Below are 19,791 nucleotides of genomic sequence, written 5' to 3' on the forward strand. Positions count from 1 at the left end.
AATTAACGCCCAAATCCCATGCTGGCATTCAAGGGGATGCTTTTGCATAAACGGACGTCCCTGTGGACACTCTGTCCCCTCTCCTATGTCCACAGGTAGCTCTTTACACCGAGTGACCTGAAAGTCCCTTTCCCGTTCTCTGCCGTTGTCATGGTGAGATTTCCATCAACACTTACCTCCCCTCCGTTAGCTTCTAGAACGCTACAACCACCGGCACCTCGTTCTTGGCACAGCGACTCCTACCAGCCGAGGACCCTGGGTGTGACTGTTCACTGCACAGGTGCAGCGGACTCGGACCCTTCCCAGGAAGCCTGGGCCCCACTGGACCAGTCACGTTTGGCGGGAAAGCATGTGAGTGAATCAGATGCAAATTTCACCTAGATCGTCGATAACTGGTTATTCATATCCAGCCCAGCGCTGACAGCAGCTCACTGCCCTGCATGACGACATTACTGGGCAAAGTCAAGGTTAAAACCGGTTAAGGAACGAATTCAGGACTGAGAGTACCGGGCTTTCACAGGACTCAGCGTGACCCTCACCTACTCAGAAACACAGCTGTAACTCACATGCTTCTAAATCATTTTTTAATGTGCTTTGTGGCTTTCAATTTTCCCAGGAGAGATTGTTTGAAACCTTATAAAAACTTCTTCTTCAGCACTTTGAGCCGGAACAATCTTGACTTTTCCAGTCTACGTTGAAAATCTCTGGCTACGGGAAGATGAAGATTAGCGTGCACAGACTTTTTCATGCCTAGAAGCAGCAACCCTCTGTGCCTGACCAGTTTTCACCCCATCGTGGGCCTCACGGTTATTGGGGGAGAAAGTCCATTGAGACTTTGTTGTTAAAAGAAGCCGCAGTTACAGGCTCTGGAGTGACCCTGGGCACAGGGCCACTGAGCCCAGGCGCCCCAGACCCGTTTTAAGGGGAAGCGGGTGAAAAGAGGAGAGTTCGTTCTGAGATGGGGGGAGCCCTGCCCACCCGCCCTCTGCAGCCGCTCCGTGTGTAAACCCTGGGGGGAGGAGCACCGTGATTTCAAGAGCTAAGTCTCTCGCTGGACCACAGGGGATGTTTGCAGATTTCTGGACCCCCGCTCAGCCCACGCCGTCTGCTGACCTGCTGACCGTCCACACCACATGCGAGCCACGATTTCACCCGATTCAGAGACAAGCCCGGCGGTGAAGGAGTCACCATGCCACTGTGCACACGGCCTCCGTGCCACCTTCCTCCGGGTGGAAGACAACCACAGCCACTCTGCCGGGTTTGCCCTCCTTCTCCAGACTCAGGCCGTCGGGGAGGCGGGCACCGCCGTGCAGCCGGAGCAGCGCCGGCCAGCCGGAGCAGCGCCAGCCAGCCACCGCCATTTACATGCATTATGTAGCCCGGAAAATATGTGGCTTATTAATGACTGATTCCCTGGCCTCCTCCATAAGCCTGTCTCCTGCTCGGCGCTCCCAAACCTGCGAGCGCCACGCCGTCCGTGGCCGCACGAGCCCCCTTCGCCGCGTGGAGTGTGAAGGTCACACGGCCTGCGCATCCTCCACGGTAAGAGAAGGATTGTTTTAAGGCTGAGCAGCCTCGCTGTGATCAAGGAAGAGGGAGCCTTGCACAATGATAAATATTTTCATTAAAAAACTTTAAAACTAAAAGTTCAAAGATATGTTCTCCTCTCCTATTTCTTGTCAAAACATGACTTAAGACCCAAAACTAATCTACTTTCAATTTTATTCCATATTTCAGCTCTGTCAGGTCCTCAGCAGAGAGTATTGGAATACGATCATTTTTTATTTTGTGAATGTTACCGACAGCTTTATTTCACAAAGCAATCTCGCACTACGTCTACCCGAGCGGGGGCACGGGGGTCAGGCCGTCCATCCTGCCAGGTGCGGGGCTTATTAAACGGCCCGTCTGTGGAGCCCGATGGGCCCCATAAAGAAACATCCCGACAAAATACTTTTAACATAGCTCAATGAAGATATGGTTCCGAAGGGTAGTAAATAATTTAAACAGAGGCCCGCCGGGAATTTGTTACACTTTTCACGAGCATCTTCAAAATTATATTTCAAACCAAGTGGTTAGAACAGAGGAAAACACAAAGGCCGTAGAGACCGGCAGGGTCTCCGCAGCCATTGGCGCCGGTGCTCGGCGATCCACACGCTCGTAAATCCGCAACTCGGCTGCCGGTAAGATAATCTCGGCATCAATGGTAGGTAATTGTGAGCGGAGGGTTCGCCTTCCTTGAGGAAATCTTCCCGGTGGCTGTTTTCAATGCTGGTTTGGACTTTTAAACTCTGCATGTGGCCGCACTGGTTGCGGACCAAAACTTGGCTCCTGAGAGAAGCGCCTTTGGAAGACCAGGGCTGATATCATGTGAGAAATAACTGCTGGGCCGTGACCTCCCCGTCATGGGGAAAACCCGCAGGCAGTCACACAGGTTTAGGAGAAAAACACCGCGGTTTCTTTCCTCTGCTCAAACCCGCCATCCCTCCCGTCACGGCACCTCCTCCTGGGGGTAAGGAGACACACTCTCAAAACATCCAGGGACGACCAAAATTTAAAATTTAAAAAAGGGGAAATCCATGCTCACAAACTCAATTTCTCATCCTCATAGGCTGGCCATGGTTTTCAACCAAAGGTAACCAACTGAATCAAACACTTTCAATAAGCGTATTGTAAGTTCTGTATCTGGCTCTGGCCGGTGGCTCAGTTGGTTGGAGCTCACCCCTTGCACCCAAAAGGCGGCAGGTTCGATCCCCAACCAGGGTGCAGATGGGAAGCAACCAGTTGATGTTTCCCTCTCCTCTCTCTCTCTTCCTCTCCCTCTAAAATCAATACACATCAATAGTCCTTGGGTGAGGATTAAAACATAATAGTAATAATAAGTAAATACTGACTCTCTTCATCTGGAGACTGGGCCAGGTGTCTCCCACCAGGAATAGACACCCCCTGGTTGGAGTTACGAGCGGACACTCACCACTGGCAGGGTAATCAATACGACCCAGAAACCCGCCACCTGCGTGGCTCGGCCTCCCGCCACCCCGCCTGCGGCCCCTGCCCTTGCCTCGGAACCCAGTAAATCGTCCCCCTAAATGTGTTTGCACCCAATCATTTTTTAAAGTCACAATCTCTGTGGTGTCAACTTGTCAAGGGTCAAAGGGAAGAACAGACGAGATTCTCAAATCAATCTGCTTGTAGCAACTGTCTCGTTTCATTTCAAATTACCTGCCGCGGCTGGAGCCGGCCGCGGACAAAGTGTCTCCCTCCATAAACCGTGACAGGCCAGGCCGAGCGGGTGCGATCACTCACAAGGGGCGAGTCACGCCGGCTCTGTCATTAACTACTTTTAAACGGCTGTGCAGGGTTAAGTGATCTTGCAGAGCAGCCGCGGACATAAATACGGTTCGGACAGTTTAATGTCAGGAGACAGCCCCTGTGGGATTAAAACGGTGTGACCCGAAGCGGCGGTCGTCGCTGGGAGGGTGGGGGTGCTCTGGTGTCGGGACTCGAAGCCCCGGCCTCACCTGTGCTTTGTGGCAGTGACCCCCCAGCAGACCCCCAACAGTGACCGTCTACAATCAGGGGTGTCCAACCTTTGGCGTCTCTGGGCCACACTGGAAGAAGAAGAGTTGTCTTGGGCCACAGATCAGATACAATGTGACATGTGACCACACACACACACACAAAACTCATAACATTGTAAGTAACTGTACGATTTCCTGTTGGGTCACATGCAGCCCAGGGGTTGGACACCCCCATACCCAACCCCAAACCAGGGGTCACAGGACACTGGGACTCACTTCAGAGGCCCAGCCTCCCAGGAGGTGTCCTTAGAGAGTCTACGTGTCCTCGTGAGGTTGCCGGGGAAATGCCGTGGGCTCCCAAAGCCCGAGGTCGACGGGAATCCTGGGACCGAAAGCTGCCCATAAAGCCAGGCTCCTCAGGTGCTGTCGCTGGTGCCGGGAAGAGCCCAGACCAAAGAAATGAGGCCAGAACAACGGCCCCACGTGCCCAGCCCAGTGCTGGGGGCAAGCGCCGGAACCTCCACAGACAACCATATTCACCCCGGGTTCAGCTCGCCTCAGGCCCTGCTCATACATCCCACGGCAGCCCACGCAGGGCTCAACCGCTGGTCCCACGCTACAGGCGAGGAAGCCATGGGCCAGGGCCACAGGGGGTGGCAATGGAGAAGGGGGACGCATATCATACGGTGCCAGACTCCAGAACCTGCTCCACCACGACGCCACACCATTTCTGGTACACCTCCTACAGGAAATGCTCCTTGCCTGACTTCTAAAGCGTTCGCACCCTGCCGGCACATCCGCTGCGTGAGACACCAGGGGGCCGGTCACAGAGAGAGAGAGAGAGAGAGAGAGAGAGGGAGAGAGAGACAGTCTCCGGGCCTCGGAGAGCCACGGCCGGGTAAACCCAGCCCATCTCCCCCCAACCCCAGGGCATGTAGGGATTTCCCAGAGCACACTCGGGCTCAGAGATGCATGGAGATCTATTTCCAAACCCCCAGCGTCTGTTTTCCTCTCCAAAATGGATGCGCCGGAGAAAATAGCGCCCGATTCCGATTTCCTGCCCACGCTCGAACACGCCCTCCAGCCTCGCTTCAAAGTCTCTCCCCGGACTCACAGGTCCCTTGGGGGAGGGTCTCCCTGTGACCGAAGACTGTGTCCCGGGCCCCTCGAGTTCCCTCTGCAACTCGTCCCATGAAGAGACGCATCTCAACCGAGTTGGGTTTCTGCGTCTAACATTCCTCCGTCAGCCCTGGCCGGTGAGGCTGAGCAGGCTGCAGCGCTGTCCTGTGAACCAGAAAGCCGCGGTTGGATTCCCGGTCAGGGCACGTGCCGGGGTTCTGGGTGCAGCCAAGGTTTCTCTCCCTCTCTCTCTCCCTCCCCACCTTCTCTCTAAAATCAATAAGCGCGTCTTTGAGGGAGGGTAAAAAAGTCTTAAAAAAAACCCTCATACGGCAAATGTTGTGATAGGTGCATGATATGTAATCACTTTCTTTTTTAAGAATTATTATTGAATTTATTGGAGTGATATTGGTCGATAAAATTATGTAAGTTTCAGTACAGGTGGACTGTCCTGTAACATAGCATCTGTATCTCGTCCCCAGCTCGAGTCTCCTTCTGTCACCGTTTGGTTTGACTATTTCCTGATGCTGCCTCAACCTGGGAGGAGGGCGTTCGCCCTGAGGACCTCACAGTCACAGGCCTTTCAGAGTTAAAAGTTCAGGTGCACGGTTTTGCAGCAGAGTCACAGGGTAACAGAGGAGGCTTTGACACACAGAGACATTCCGTCAGGATAAAATGCTGCAGGGAGAAGAAAGTGGGAATACAATGGGGGGGGATGATATCATAGAAGGGTCCACTTGTGCGTGTTTTTTTTAAGACTTCGTGTATTTATTTGTAGAGAGAGAGGAAGGGAGGGAGAGAGAGAAACACTGACCAGCTGCCTCTTGTGGGCCCCCTGAGGGGGAACCCAGGCCTGTGCTCTGACAAGGAATCGAACCAGTGGGCTATCAGTTTGCAGGACAAAGCTCAACCAACCAGTCAGGACTGAAATTTATGCAATTTTGTTAACCAATGTCACCCCAATAAACTCAATTAAAAATGAAAAATAAATAAGTAAAAAGAAGCAGAAAAGCGATGAATATGCACTGCTCCATAATCACTTCAAAGGGGCATCTTTGGAAAACTGAGCAGAAATGGGGGAGGCCAGTCCCCGGAGATGCTGGGAGCAAACAGACACCGACCACGTGGAAGGAGCCATCTGCTGAGGTCCCAGGTGACACATCGCTCGTCCTGCCAGGGCCTAAAGGTCTGTTTTCTGCTCATTGTCTCACTGGACACAACAAGTGGGGTGAGGAGGCCTGAGCCCAGAGGACCTTGGTCACCCAGCCTGGTGCCCAGCCCTGAGCCCCACACGAGAAGCTGGCTTGGCGGGGAACCAAACCGCCCATCACACTGTGACAGGAAAACCACAGGCCCCCAAAATCAGTGTGACAACCCCGTTATCTCAAGTTGATCGGGATGTCACATCCACGCGTCATCTGTGCCGTGCGTCATCCCTGACGGTGATGACCCCCACGTCAACCAGACACCAGAGTGCAAGTCACCGCCTTCCAGATGGACACCTTCAATGACTTTGTGATGAGCCAACACATCCCCCCCCAAATTCACAAAGAGCAGCAATCTGAGGAGAGGCAGGCAAAAGCCAGAAGATTGTCCTGGCTGGTGTGGCTCACTGGATTGCGCGCAGGCCTGGGAACCAGAGTATCTTGGTTCAATTCCCAGTCAGGGCACATGCCTGGGTTGCAGGTCAGTTCCCAGCAGGGGACACATGACAGGCAACCACACATTGATATTTCTCTCCCTCTCTCCTTCCCTTTCCCTCTACAAATAAATAAATAAAATCTTTAATAATAATAATAATAATAATAATAATAATAATAATAATAAAGAAAATAAGTCTAAAAAAAAGCCAGAAGATCACATCAATTACCCGGAACCTCATCGCCCGCAGACGAGAAAAACAGAAGCGTGCTGTATGTATTCCTTTCCAACTCCGTTTATAAAATTGGCCCCTCGGGCTCGGCCCCAACTGCTTTGTCGCCAGCGTGACCCACGGGTAACACTCCGGTCCTCCCCATTTTGACGGTGTCCTCCCGCGCTGACACCCAGGGCACACACTGTCCCCTCCGGTCTGACGGAGCTCTGAGTCAGGTGGGGGCGTGCGTGAGTCCCCGTGTGTCCCCGGCAGGGAGGTGACCGGAACCTGGAGTCCTGTGCCCTCCCCTCTGCCCCGCCCATCTCCACTGCGCTGCCCACACAGAAACAGCACCAGCCGTCTGACCCGGGTGAGAAGGACCGAGCTGGCCGAGTGTGCATCTGACGTCTGAATCTTTCAAAGAAACAAAAAGCCCAGACACGCCGCGCTCAGACGGCCAGCACAGCCGCCTGGGGGTGCTCCCCGGGGTCCGGCTTCCTGCCTCAGTGGGAACGCGCAGCCTGGCAGGGCGCAGGGACCAAGGTTCAAGGGCCAGATGCGGCACGTGAGTGAGGGACGGACAACGGGAGCCAAACACGCGACACCCAGAACAAAGGGGCCATCTCGTCTGGGGGAGGAGAGGTGGGCGGCAGGCCAGGCTCAGGAACGGGCCACTCGGGGCGGCCGGGGGCTGGAGGCCGGCCTCTGATGGGGCCAGACCTACGTGGGGGCTGTGCCCATGGCTAGCCCCACGGCCAACTCTGTCCTGTGGGTCTGGGTCTCCCCGGTGATAAAAGGAAGAGGGCACCCAGTGCCTCATGGGAGGTTAGGTGACGTCACTAAAGCACGTGGCACGCGATGGGAGGGCAGCCTGCATCGCTGTGGGGACGGTATCCTGGCTGAGAGCCGGCTGCTGCGTCCAAGGACTGGGCCCGCCCGTCCTGCGGGTTTGCTCCTGACGGCTCCTCATTGACCAGACCTACCAGTCAATGACGACGAAAGAGAACAAGTGGCTTGGTGACTGGTCCACACACGTGCAACTCTGCCAGGCGGCCGTCCTCTGTGTGCACAGCTGGAGCCCGGGCCCTGGCTGCCCCCCAGCCCTGGCAGCCCAGTCCAAGCTCAGGTGTGGGGGGAGGAAGAGAGCCGTCTGGGGCACCCGAGACATGTACGTGTCCAGTAGGCTGCCAGCCGGAGCTCTACACCTAATCCCCACTCTCCACCCCGCCCCTGCTTCTAAACGGGCCCCGAACTCCTTCCCGCTCCAGCTCTCACCGACCAGAGCAAGACGGCTCGGCGGCGGCGGCCACGTGCCTGGTCCCCCCGGAGCACGAGGCCCAGCGCCACCAGAAGCAGCTAAGGCAAGTCCAAGCCCGCGGCTGTTCTGTGTTGAATGCGGGCACCTGCCCGTCAGAGCCCCTGCTGTTGGCACACATGTCCCCGGTCGGCTGTCCCGGGGCTTCTCCCGAGCTCCCCATTCCCAGGGGACAGCCTGTCTCTGGGGGACGGCCCTCCCCAGGACTTTCCAAGTGAATCTGAAAGGCACCAGCAAGCCAGGGTCGCCCCATTTTATACTCCAAACGTGACACTTTAGGGGGAGAGGGGGCTCGGGTAAAAGTCACTCCGGGACACCGGGTGCGTCTCCAGTAGACAAGCAGAGGCCACGGCCACTTTGGGGCAGCTGCGTCTGAGCTCACGCCCTGCCCGGAAGGGCCCATTGTCCGGCTGGCTCGGCGTTTGGTCACCTGACACTTGATCACATGGGCCCCAAAGGCCCAACCTGGGCGGAGAGTCCAACCTTATTCTAACCATGTGGCCGGGACACGGAACGTGCCGGCTGGCTTCACCAAGGTCAGAGCCTGGAGCCGGCTCCCCACCGGAACTCGACTGTCGCCGCTGTGGCCAGGGACTCTGAAGGGGGCCAGCCACCAGGAGCCCCTCCTGCTGCCCGCCCGGTGCCCACTTCTGACCACAGGGCAGGGCCCAGGCAGAGTTGCCCGTAGCGAGTGTCCACGGGACGGTGGCCCCTGCCTGGCCACCGCCGCCACGCGGCGAGCCTGCGGCAGGGAAATGACGACGTGGGCCCCCGGCCCACTCGGGAGCGCCGCCGCCTACCTGCAGGTGCGTGGGTCCCCCGGGGAAGGGCTGTGGGTAGGAGCGCGGCCTGCACTTCCGGCGCCAGTGGCCGGCCCAGGTGTCGTTGCCTGTGGGCCCGGACTGGGGGCACCGCCGCCCCAAGGAGCAGAAATTGCCGGAGCGGCTCCCAGGACTCAGGGAGACACGGCACTTACCCACAACCCCCGCCAGCGTGGGGCTGGGGCGCCCGCGCCCCTCAGCCGTCGATACCTCAGGCGGCCGGCCCCGCCCAAGCGGCAGGTGCATCCGGGCACCGGCGACCGGATGCAGACGCGAGTCTGCGGCGCGGACAGGAAGTGGCCCTGGGCTGGGCCGGGATGGGCCGCTGGGTGGGGGGCGCGGCAGGGGCCGGGGCCACGGGGGCCACGGGGGCCACGGGGGCCACTGTCGTGGAGAGCCACGGTCACGGAGCGCCTCCAAACGGCCCAGCGCCCGAGTGTGGGTTGTCAGAAAATAGGTTCGCTCGCCCCACATTGACCACCAAAAACATGTTGGGGGGCAGCGAATGTGCACCGTAAATATGTACCATGTTCAGTTGTCGGCCAGACCTTACAGAGCCTCGGGGGGCGAACGGTAACCTGTGATTCGAACCACTCAGCCCGGCAGAGTTCCAGCAGCCCTGGGACGCTTGTGCTGAAAATGGGCGGCCCCCCGGGCTTTAGGGCTCAGCGAGGCTCATTGGACATAAAATGGACAAGGGAACGGCCCGAATAAACTTAAAATCAACACTGAAAGTGGCCTCTGTGACGAGAGTGTGCCCTGACGTGTTCGAGAGATTCATCGTATTTTACGGGATGCTGTTTCCAGTTTGCCCGAGAGAGAAGCCCCAAACCGCACGGCACACTCAATGAGTTTTTTAAGTTTGGCGAACTTTTCCAAGTGAAAAGACTCCTGTGACCGCCACCAGCATGTTGCCCGGTGAAGCGCAGTCCACGGAAAGTACCGGAAGGAGCCCAAAGCCCGAATGTTTGAGGCTTTGCACCTCCTCCCTCTCCAGCAGCCCAGGTCTCGCCTGAGTGTGGACGGCTTACTCTACGGGCCCAAGGCAGAGAGAACAGCTGCACAGCTTTCTCCCGGTCACGCCAAGTTCCACCGACCCACGCACACCCGGGACACCCAGGGTCCGGCACAAAGAACTCCCCTCTTTCACGACAAAATCTTTTATCATGAAAGCCCATGCACGCCTGTCATTCCGTAAGGTAAGACATCACGCCCATGCACACCCCAGGACCTTGCAGGTGAGACGTTCAAATGAAAACGATAAACCACCACACCCGTGTGATGACCCTGCCTGCCACACTCAAGCCGAGTTGCCTCTGCCGGGCCCTGCGTGTAAAGCAAGAAGCAACACGCCAAACCGGTAACAGCCATCATCTCTGCATGGCGTTGATGTCTTAAATTTTCCTCCTTATGATTTTCCAATTATTTCATAATGAATACTTGTTTCTTTTCTTTTTTAAGTGTATTTTACTGGCTATGCTACTATAGTTGTCCCGATTTTTCCTCCTTTGTCCCCCTCTGTCCGGTTCCCCTCCTCCCTCCAGGACTCCCCTCCCTGAGTTCATGTCCATGGGTAAGTTCTCTGGCTTCTCCATTTCCTATGCTGTTCTTACCCTCCCCCTGTCTATTCTGTAACCACCATTCATGCTTCTAAATTGTTGAACCTTTTCCCCCCATTCTCCCCCTTGCTACTGATCGCTCTCCACATGCTATCCATTCCTGTGATTCTGTTCCTGTTCTAGTTGTTTGCTGTTTGTGTTTGTTTGGGGGTTTTTTTAGGTTCAGTTGCTGATAGTTGTGAGTTTGTTGTCATTTTACTGTTCATAGTTTTGATTTTTTTCTTAGATAAGTCTCTTTAACGTTTCATATAATAAGGGCTTAGTGATGATGAACTCCTTTAACGTGACTTGATCTGCCCTTTCATTCTAAATGACAGATTTTCTGGAGAGAGTCATCTTGGATGTGGGTCCTTGCCTTTCATCCAAGTATTTCTTGCCAGTCCCTTCTTGCCTGCAAAGTTTCTTTTGAGAAATCAGCTGACGGTCTGATGGGAACGCCTTAGCAGGTAACTCTCTGCTTTTCTCTTGCTGCTTTTAAGATTTGCTCTTATCTTTAATCTTTGGCATTTTAATTATGATGTGTCTTGGTGTGGACTCTCTGTGGGTCCAACCTGTTTGGCTCTCTGGGTGCTTCCTGGACTTCCATGTGTATTTGCTTCACCAAATTAGGAAAAGGAAAGTTTTCTATCATTATTCTTTCAAATAAGTTGTCAGTTTCTTGCTCTTCCTCTCCTCCTCTGGCACCCCTATGATTTGGACGTCGGCCCTTTTGGAGATGCCCCAGGGCCTTCTTAAACTCTCCTCGCTTTTCTGAATTGTTGTTTCTTCACTTTGTCCTGGTTGGATGTTTATTTTTTCCCTATGGTCCAAAGCATTGAGTTGAGTCCCAGCTTCCTTCCCTTCACTGTTGGTTTCCTGTGGATGTTTCTTTATTTCCCTTAGCTGAGCCTTCATTTCTTCCCTTATGCTTCTGTCATCCTGAGATCTGTGAACATTCTGACCCCCAGCGTTTTGCACTCTGCATCTGATAGGCTGGCTGTCTCTGCTTTTCTTCATTCTTTTGGGGGTTCTGTTCCTTCATTTGGGCCACGTTTCTTTGTCTCTTGATTCCAGCCACCTCCTGGGGTCTGGGTACTAGGTAGAGCTGCTTTGGTTCTGCTTTAGGGCACCTGTTAACTTGTGTAGGGCAGAGCTTGGGGTGTTCGCCAGGTGGGGCAACTGTGGCTTCGTGGTGGGGGGAGGGGTCAGAGAGGGGGCAGTGCCACTGCTGGCTGACTTCTGGGGGACTGCCTGGCCCTCGCCCCACTTCCAGGCTGTTCACCAACTTCCTGTACGTGACTGGCGCCCCTCCAGCTGCTCTCCTGGTCGTGGTTCCCAAGGTGAGGGGCTTGTCTGTGCACCAGCAGTTCCTCCCACCACCCCGACTCCCCCTGGGTTTACAGCCAAAGTTATGGGGCGTCATTTTCCTGGCACCGAGCCCTGGGTTGCGCAGTCTGGCCTGGGGCTGGGCTTGCCCACTCACAAGGCGTCCCTCTGAGTTTTATACACCACACGTGAATGTGCGGCTGCCCGATCCACCGGCCACCGCCACCTCACTGCTTTCCACCTCTGTGCCCCGGCTCACCACCGCCACACGCCGCCCCGACCCATCCAGGTACCTACAGCTTCTTTAAATTCATGGTTGTCGGACACCTGTACAGTTCTGGGTGTTTTTCTGAGTGATTTTTTGGGTGTTTTTTATTTTTAAGTTACCTGTGTTCCTTCTTATGGTTGTACAAGGAGGCAAGGTGTGTCTACCTACGCCTCCATCCTGAAGGGAAGCCCTGATTACTTTTTTATAATCGGGACAAAAGTGCGTTTTTTTACAAGACAATCAGTCAGGATTTAGTGCAAAAGAAGTGTTGCGAGCTTCAGCCCCTATGTCCTGGTGTGTTACGGACCCAGAGGTCCCCTCGGGGGCCCGGGGGCCTGTCTGCCACACCCTGTGTGCACATGGGGGCTACGGCCAGCTGTCCCAGGAACGGGGGCGCTCCCACCTGGCAGGCTCGGGTGCACCTGCGCGTGAGCGGAACGGGGAGGGGCGAGGACGGGAGGGCTTTGCAGCCGAATCTGGTTTCTTCTAATGCTCAGGGGCAAGAATGCACACGGGCACCAGGAAGCCCCAAACCCCAAACCACACTTCCAGGGGCGGTGCCAACCCAAGGGGAGGGGCCCCACGTGGCCGAGCAGAGAAGGAAATACCATTAAAGATGTCCTTATACAGCCCTAAAAATCCACAGCTTGATGTGAAAGACGACTTCTAGAACCTGCTGCTTACGGTTGACACTGCTGTGTGGTCCGCTTAAAAGTCGGCAGGAAAGTGAACCTCCAAGTTCCAACCAGAAGGAAAACAGTTGTCCAGTCCAGGTGCAAGTACGTTACGGCAAGGCCAGTACACCTTTAGCTGCATGACGATCATACATGGGAGAACCGGAAGGGAAAAACTTCTAAAGACAAAACTGCGTGAAGAGTATCTTCCATTTTATTAGAAAAAACAGCCCCACACGCTGGGGAGACGGTGCGTGTGGACAGCGGTCGTCCCTGGGAGGTGCGGCGCTGGGCGGTTTTTTGTTTCTTCTGTATTTTCCACGTTTTCTACAATGGGCATGTGATACTTTCGTCACCTGGAAAAATAAGAAGCGATTTAACGTGACCGACCTGCAGGCACGGCCCCGGTCTCGGGAGGGCCAAGGGAAGAGAACAGAGGGATGGACAGCGGGGACACAAACCCCGGGGGTGGGGGCTGGAGAGCCCAGCCCCTTGGACCTGTGTCTGAGGACAGGGCGCGGCGGTGGAGGAGGAGGTGGATGGGGGGGGGACTGAGAGGACACACACACACGGCCTCGCCACCGGGGGCATCCTGGTCAGCCGGGCCTTCTGGCCCTGCCCGTGGGTGGCTGCACGCACCGGAGAAGCCCCCTGCCCCTGTCCAGTGGTCTTGGCCTCTAATGTCACGTTTAGGCCCCGAGAAACACTGGTGGTCGTGAAACAGGACAGAGACCGGTGCAGCTGCAGTTGGAGCAGGGGCTCCCTAGCCAGGGTGGGCACCTTCCAGAACCCTCCACACTGACCGGGTGGAATGGTCATCTCTTCCCGGTCAGAAGCTGAGCTGGTGACAACTTCCTGTGGTGAGACAGGAGGAGACGGCAGGATCGTGATCCTGCTGACAGAGGGGTGGGGTGTCCCCACAGTTTTTAGTAAGGGACACCTGGTGTGGACACAGTCATGCCCACAGGGAAGATATTAACCCCCCACCCTGACATCCTTCCGGGGCCGCGGCCGCCTGACCCAGCCCAGACCCGAGGCCCCCGCCACGTTCCAGCAACGGCAGGGCTGGCCTGGCCCCGGGGCTTCCTGAACCTGCCACCCGTCACTCGTGTCCTCTGTGCCGTGGCCTGTGCCGTGCTGACGGTGAGGTATTTGGGGTCTTAGTCCTGGGCAAGAGCAGACCTTGGCGGCATTTCCCCGATCCGGGGGCCTGGCCCCAGACAGGAGTCAAGGGCCGGGAGCTGCCCACGCAGGCCCGGACGGTCCAACAACCCCAGTCCTCGTCACGGTGACCTTAAGCTGGGACGGGGACCATCAGCAGCCAGTTCCGAGTTGGGGACTTCCAAGCATTATCTGTGGTATCACCTGTAATCATTCTGTTTCTCGTTGACCCTGCCCTGGACCACCGTGAGATTTAAGTCAACATAAAAAGGAAGATGCGTCTCGAACTCTGATTGGCCAGGGATTGACCCACGTTTACCCAAGTCACCAAAGGGACCGCAGAGCCTCCCGCTGGCCCAGAAAAAGTGTGACGCCGACATGGACGGTGACAATATTAGACTTTTACAGCCGTCCTCTCGAGAGATCCTGAACTCCGTAAAGGTGCGTGTGCGTGTGTGTGTGTGTGTGTGTGTGTGCGCGTGCGTGTGTGTGCCGGCCCACGGGCGAGTTCGCACGCTCGGCCTGGCGTGTCTCTGCATGTGTGTTCAGCGGTGTTCTCACGGAGTCTGGCCTCGCAGGAGCCTCCGCATCGTGGGCAATGTTCTTAGAAAAGCACGGAGGAGAGAGAGCCGGCCGGGCCATTTCTCAGGAAGTCCAGCTCAGAGCGGCCGCAGAACCCGGCCATTCCCTGGCCAGGCGTGCGCCCTAGAGCCTTTGCCCCTGAAAAAATACAAACGACAAAATAACTTGGACGGGAAGGGAGCGGCGTCATCCCCGTGGCCCAGAGGTGGACAGGACCGAAGCGCGTTGATGGACGGGTAAAGGAGACTCACTGCCGCTGGGCCGGAAGGAGGGGTGCTGGGCACGGGGGGCTGCTCGCGGGGGGCCGTGAAATCGCCGCGCCCGGTGGGAGGCCGAGCATCTGAGGCTCCCACTTGGGTGCAATGCCCACAAGGTCAAATGCATGTGAAGTTTGTCATGCTTATTGTACCAAAATTCTTTTTAAAAGGTAAAAGACGGCTAGTGGGTGGAGAGCAGGGTTTTGTGACCCGGCTTGGGGACCCTCAGCCTCAGTGCCTCCCCCCCCGCCCCCGGCCGCACCCCTGGCTTTTCCCCCTCAAGCAGGAGCACCCTTTCCCCAGCGGAGGGCTGGGGGTGTGTTTTAAGAACTCTCTTGCCAGGTTTTAAATCTTCAGTATTTAACCTCTTCAATCACACTGCAAGACTTTTTGCTGAGTATTTCTTTTCCTGACGTGTGAAGAACAAGCCACTTTCTCCATGAAAGGCGGTGGGGGTGCAGCCCCTGGTGCTCCACCGTCTTAAGGACAAGCCTGTACCAAGGTGCTGATCAAAGAAAGAAGCTTCAGGTGTAGGAGATGTGCGATGGCCACAGAGCAGAACTGCGGGTGGGCCGGGGTGACCATCCCGGGGTGCCGTTTTCCAGGCTGGGGACCCATCAGCCCGTCCGCACGGGCTTCCCTGCGGGGGTCAGGCCCCTCCCCTGCACGTGCAGACAACACGCATGTTACGTGCCAGCAGCAATAAAAACACCACATTTCTCATCTCTGAAAATCATGGAAAATTTTTCACAAAAAGAAAAAGAAACACACACACAATTTTAGATTTCCTATAGATTTCTGAGTCAAAAATAACACCACCATCTGCTATTTTAAAACCAAATGGAGGAGTTTTTGTAGGACGGGAAACTGCCCCTAACACTGAACCTTGTTTCCTGGAAGCTACCAGCAAAGGCCCCAGGTCCCCAGGCAGACGGTCCAGAAACCCGCACCGGCCGGTCTGCACGCCAGGCTGTGTCGTCCGGGACGACTCTCGCGCTGTGTTCTGAGTCCCGCCTGGTCTTGCGGCCATACGGACAGGGCTGGACAGACTCAAACACAGAAAAGCCGCGGCCCGGGAGGCAGGGGCGGCGATCCCCACTGGCTCCGACTTGGACTGAGACACGGCTGCCCGTGACTGACGGGCTCTCCAAACACTCCCGTGCCTTGTGGGTGACTGACTTCCACGTCCTTTCCCCGTGTCACCCCTCCCCATCCTCCCGAGACACGGACCCTGCTCCACTCGCCCAAGCGTCTGGGGCCCCGTAAGCCGACGGGCAGAGAGGGCGGCCTCACCCTGGTTCCTGGCACCTGTCCTGTGAGCCGGCCCGTGGCCAGCGCCCCCGTCTGTCACTGCCGTGCACACGGCCCCTCCCCAAGGGTCGCAGAGGTCTGGGGTTGAGAATCCCGCCTCCCTTTGTTCAGGTCCCCACGCGTCTCGGGCCACCCCTTCTGTCCTGGACCAGGGCTAACATCCCACAGACGCCGGCCCCGCCAGGCTGGGTGGTGCTGTCAGGCCCACGATCCCTGACGTTCTGGACGGTCGGGGCATTCTAACGTGGCCAGGACCAACCTCCCCAGGTCGCAGGTGTCTGTCTGCTCCTCCTGTCCGTCACCCCTGCGGGCCCGGCAGGACCCTCCACCCTTTGGTAGAAAACAGTCTGTGGTATGGGACAGAGGGCCAGACAGCAATGACTGCCACTCATCTCGGTCCCCAAGGGAGTTTCCCAAAGGCCATCACACAGAACTTCTCCCTGCGCTGCTTTCCTGTCGTGGAATATGCTGGAAGGCCCGGCCTGCCATCCCCGTGGTGCAGAGGGTGAGCTCTGGACCCAGGTGCCCGGCTGTGTCCCTGGGGCCACCTGCCCCGCTCTTTCTCTGTGAGACAGACGACTAAACCACCTGCCTGTCCAGGGGGAGCCTGCAAAGAAAAGGCCAGGAGGGACCCCCAGCCTGCTCGGTCCCCCGCCCTCCTCCGGTGCTTCCACAGTTGTGACAGCAGGGACTGGGGTCGGGGGCGGGACGACAGGAAATGCCACCTTGGGGGAGAGGAAATGGGTGTTTGCGGCTGAATTCACAGTGTGAGAGGAGGAGTCGGGAGTGTGGGTGGGGTGGGAGCCCGTGGGCCGCTGACGGAGACCCGATGGAGAGGACACAGGGACGCTGGCCGGCGGGCCAGACGTGCGTCCACGGGCTTCCTCCTGGCCAGCAGCCGCCACGGGCCACCTTAGCAGAGAGGCACGGAGCTGACGGATCACAGATCTGGTCCCCACCTCTGCCCTGGGCCCTGGACTCACCGCCACCAGCGCTGGGGGACCATCAGGTCGCTCCCCTTGACCTACCTGATGGAAGAAGTGGGGGCTCGGTGAGTGTTTGTGGGATAAAGAAATGTCGGAATGGACAAAGGACTTACACACGTCCAGGAATCGCTGGTCTGCTTCTCCCTCAGAACAGGGGTGGGCAAACCTCTTCCGGAAGGAGCCACAGAGGTGGCTGTTCTGGGCTCCGCAGCTGAGAACAGAGGTGACTGCCACAGCTCCCCCGCAGAGGCGCTTGAACGCAGCCGCAGGTGACGCGTGGGTGAGGAGGCGTGGCTGTGACCTGTGGAAGGGACTCAGGGCTGAGTTCCTACACAACTCCGTCCTTGTTCCCAGTGATCTGGAGTCCGGGTGACTCGCTCTGGTCACCGACGTGCCCTCTTCTTTGAGTTTCGTTCCACCACTTAGAAATGTCCCCGTGACTCCGTTCATGGGCTGGGTCAGACCAGGGGGCAGCAGACACGGCCTGGAGCGCGTCGGCCACCTGCCCACCCCTCCCCGCTCTCTCCGGCAAAGCTGAGACAGGACCGTGAGGACGTACCAGAAAGCAGACAAGGTGAGTCCAGGCCGGGGGCCGGGCACAGAGGAAGGGACGGGGCCCCGAGCTGGACCCTCAGCGGCTGGTTCCCGGAGCAGAGGGCCCTGTGTGCTCACACCCAGGACCCCGATCAACCCGCCGACCACCCTGTGGAGACAGAGGACACGCCCGGACTCTCACAGCAGGGGCCTGGGGACACCGGTCACAAGCCCAGCCCCCCGTGTCCGAGTCCCACACTCTGAGAGAAGCTGGAAGGGAGACGGAGCAGCGGCAGCAGGGCAGCAGGCGGGCCCTCCCCGGGCTGTTTCCCGGGAGGCCGAGGACGACCAGGGTGCTGCGCTCTCTGCCGGGGGACGCGCGGGGGCGCCAGCACACAGCAGGTGTCCCATGGGTGCTTGGGATCCACTCCACCTTTTCCCAAAGAATCCTCGTCACTCCCCGCACTGGGGGGTAGAGTGGGAGGCACAGGAGGAAGACGGCGCTGAGGGTGCGGCCCTGGGGGACGGACAGACGTCCCCCCAGGGCCTCTGGTCCTGTGCCGGGGAAGGTGGCTGTTCCCACCAAGTTTCCACGTCTGGGACACGGAGCTGTCGGCCCTTCGGGGACAGGGCCGCAGTGAGCTGCGTGTGGCCCTGTTAGAGCCGTGCTGGGGACGTGTCGGGCACTCGCCTGTCACACCGCTCCTCACGGTGACCGAGTCGGGCACCCAAGGGCCGGGGGTCTGGGAAACAGGCCGAGGAGAAAGGGGGACGAGAGAAGAAATAAGTCAATGAATGAGCGGAAGGGGGCAGCAGGCGGACCAGCCCTCGGAAAGCTGCCGGCCAGGGACCCCAGCTTCTCTACAGCGCTCACGCGGGCTCACCCCACGCCGCCTCCTAGGGGACAGCGCACTTCCTAAAAATGAAGAAAACACGTTTGTATAGTAAAACCGTTCGTGAAGCCTTCACCACGAAGGACATACACAGAGAAGAGGATTATAGACTGTGGTGGACTCCTAGCACTGACTTTATACCTGGGGGCGGGGGGAGAGGACCCTCACCAACAAACCCTGTCAGTGGTTAAAGGAGGTCAGACTGCATTTCATGGAACGTCTGCCTTTGCTGCCTCCTGATTCATTCCAATAAATATGCATGATTCACAGGTCCACCCCCAACCTCCCACCCGAAAAACTAAACAACTGCCTAAAGGAATCACAGGATATCTCACTGGGGCGGTGGGGGGCTCATCTTGCTTCCCACGTCACTCGTAACCCCCCGGCCCGTGCTCCCGGCTTGGTCCGCGTCACTCGTCCTCGTCACGTGGTCTTCCAGCAGCCGAAGTGGCTTTGTGGGACAGCGTGTCTCCTGTCCCTGCTGTCTCGGACTTTCCCCTCGGCCTGGAATTCTGCCTTCTGGAGACGAACCCCTCACAGATCCCCACAAGCCCCCTGCCGCCCACCCCCCGGCATCCGGCCTCCCCGTCCCCCATCTGACCTTCGACCTCTATCTGCTCAGGGACTGGGTGGTTCTGGGCTCCCTCGGAGCCTGAAGACTGCATTTCAGGCCCAAAATACTCACCCTGCGGTCATTCCCACCAGGAGGCCTGTCCCGGCAGTGCCCCCCCCCCATCAGAGTGTGTGCCCACGCACCTGTAGGTGCCTTTTCCTGGGAGGGAGGGAGGCCCACGCCTGCCCCCAGGGTCCCAAACCCGCCCGGCCCAGCGAGCGGAGGGAACCCTGCGCCCGTCTCCCCTGGTGCCTCCCTCCTCTCGGCTCTGACATCCCCCCCAGGACTGGCCCGCCGGTGTCTTGGGCTGTGGGACCCTCCAGATAGGAGTCCACGCAGCGGGTGCGAAGGGGGAGGCTTGAGCCAGGAAAAGAACAAAGGTGCCAGTGAGATTATTGCATTTCACTTGCACCCCCGAGCCCACCGGCCAGGCCGAGTCCAGGACGGGCCAGCTCGCACCCTGCTTGGGTGACCTTAGTCTCCGAGGCACAGCCTTCCCTCCCCGTCCCTGCAACAGGGAACGTCGTGCTGGCCCCTCATCTGTCCACAGAAGAGGCTGAAAGGGGACAGGTAACAACACTTTCTGAACAGCTCAGGAGAAAGTGTCCATGAACCCCTTTCCGGGGAGCCCGTGAGGCGAAGGCCCGGCCGGGGCGCTGCCGATGCCTGAGGAGCTGCCGCTTTCAGGCCCGAAGTCCCACCCAAGGAGCCTCGACCGGCCTCCGAGGCCGTAACTTGCAGTGACCACAGTGGGCACTGCCCCAGTCTCCACCCCCCATCCGCCCCCCCATTAGCCCTGCCCGCCTCACTCGCTGTCAGAGGTCCCCAAAGGCCACAAGGGTCCACTTCTCCCCGCTCTCGGAGGCCGCGACTCCCCGATAGGGCCCGTCGGCAGGGGGAGATCTGCAGGGATGGGCCTCAGGGGCCTGTGCGGAGTGAAATAAGCCAGGCCGGGGTCCC

General features: G+C 57.8%; 1 protein-coding gene across 3 annotated transcripts; it reads right to left on the reverse strand.

Annotated features, from left to right (window-relative positions):
• Positions 1-12,693: 12,693 nt before the first annotated feature.
• Positions 12,694-18,732, reverse strand: LOC128626572 (uncharacterized). Of its 3 annotated transcripts, none has more exons than XR_008390525.1 (3): positions 17,351-18,732; positions 13,298-17,092; positions 12,694-12,850 (listed from the first exon to the last, which is right to left on the reverse strand). XR_008390525.1 is itself a non-coding variant. In XM_053659515.1 (3 exons), the coding sequence occupies exon 1, from the start codon at positions 17,239-17,241 to the stop codon at positions 16,045-16,047; it is 1,197 nt and encodes a 398-aa protein (XP_053515490.1). In that variant the 5' UTR covers positions 17,242-18,732; the 3' UTR covers positions 12,694-12,850; positions 13,298-13,349; positions 14,217-16,044. The 3 variants fall into 3 exon arrangements, 2 of the variants coding, with proteins under 2 accessions (XP_053515490.1, XP_053515489.1); XM_053659515.1 differs by having other exon boundaries at positions 13,298-13,349; positions 14,217-18,732; XM_053659514.1 differs by having other exon boundaries at positions 13,298-18,732.
• Positions 18,733-19,791: the final 1,059 nt, after the last annotated feature.

The sequence above is a fragment of the Artibeus jamaicensis genome, unplaced genomic scaffold, assembly GCF_021234435.1.
Source record: "Artibeus jamaicensis isolate MK-2021 breed Jamaican fruit bat unplaced genomic scaffold, CSHL_Jam_final scaffold_754, whole genome shotgun sequence".
Taxonomy (NCBI): domain Eukaryota; kingdom Metazoa; phylum Chordata; class Mammalia; order Chiroptera; family Phyllostomidae; genus Artibeus; species Artibeus jamaicensis.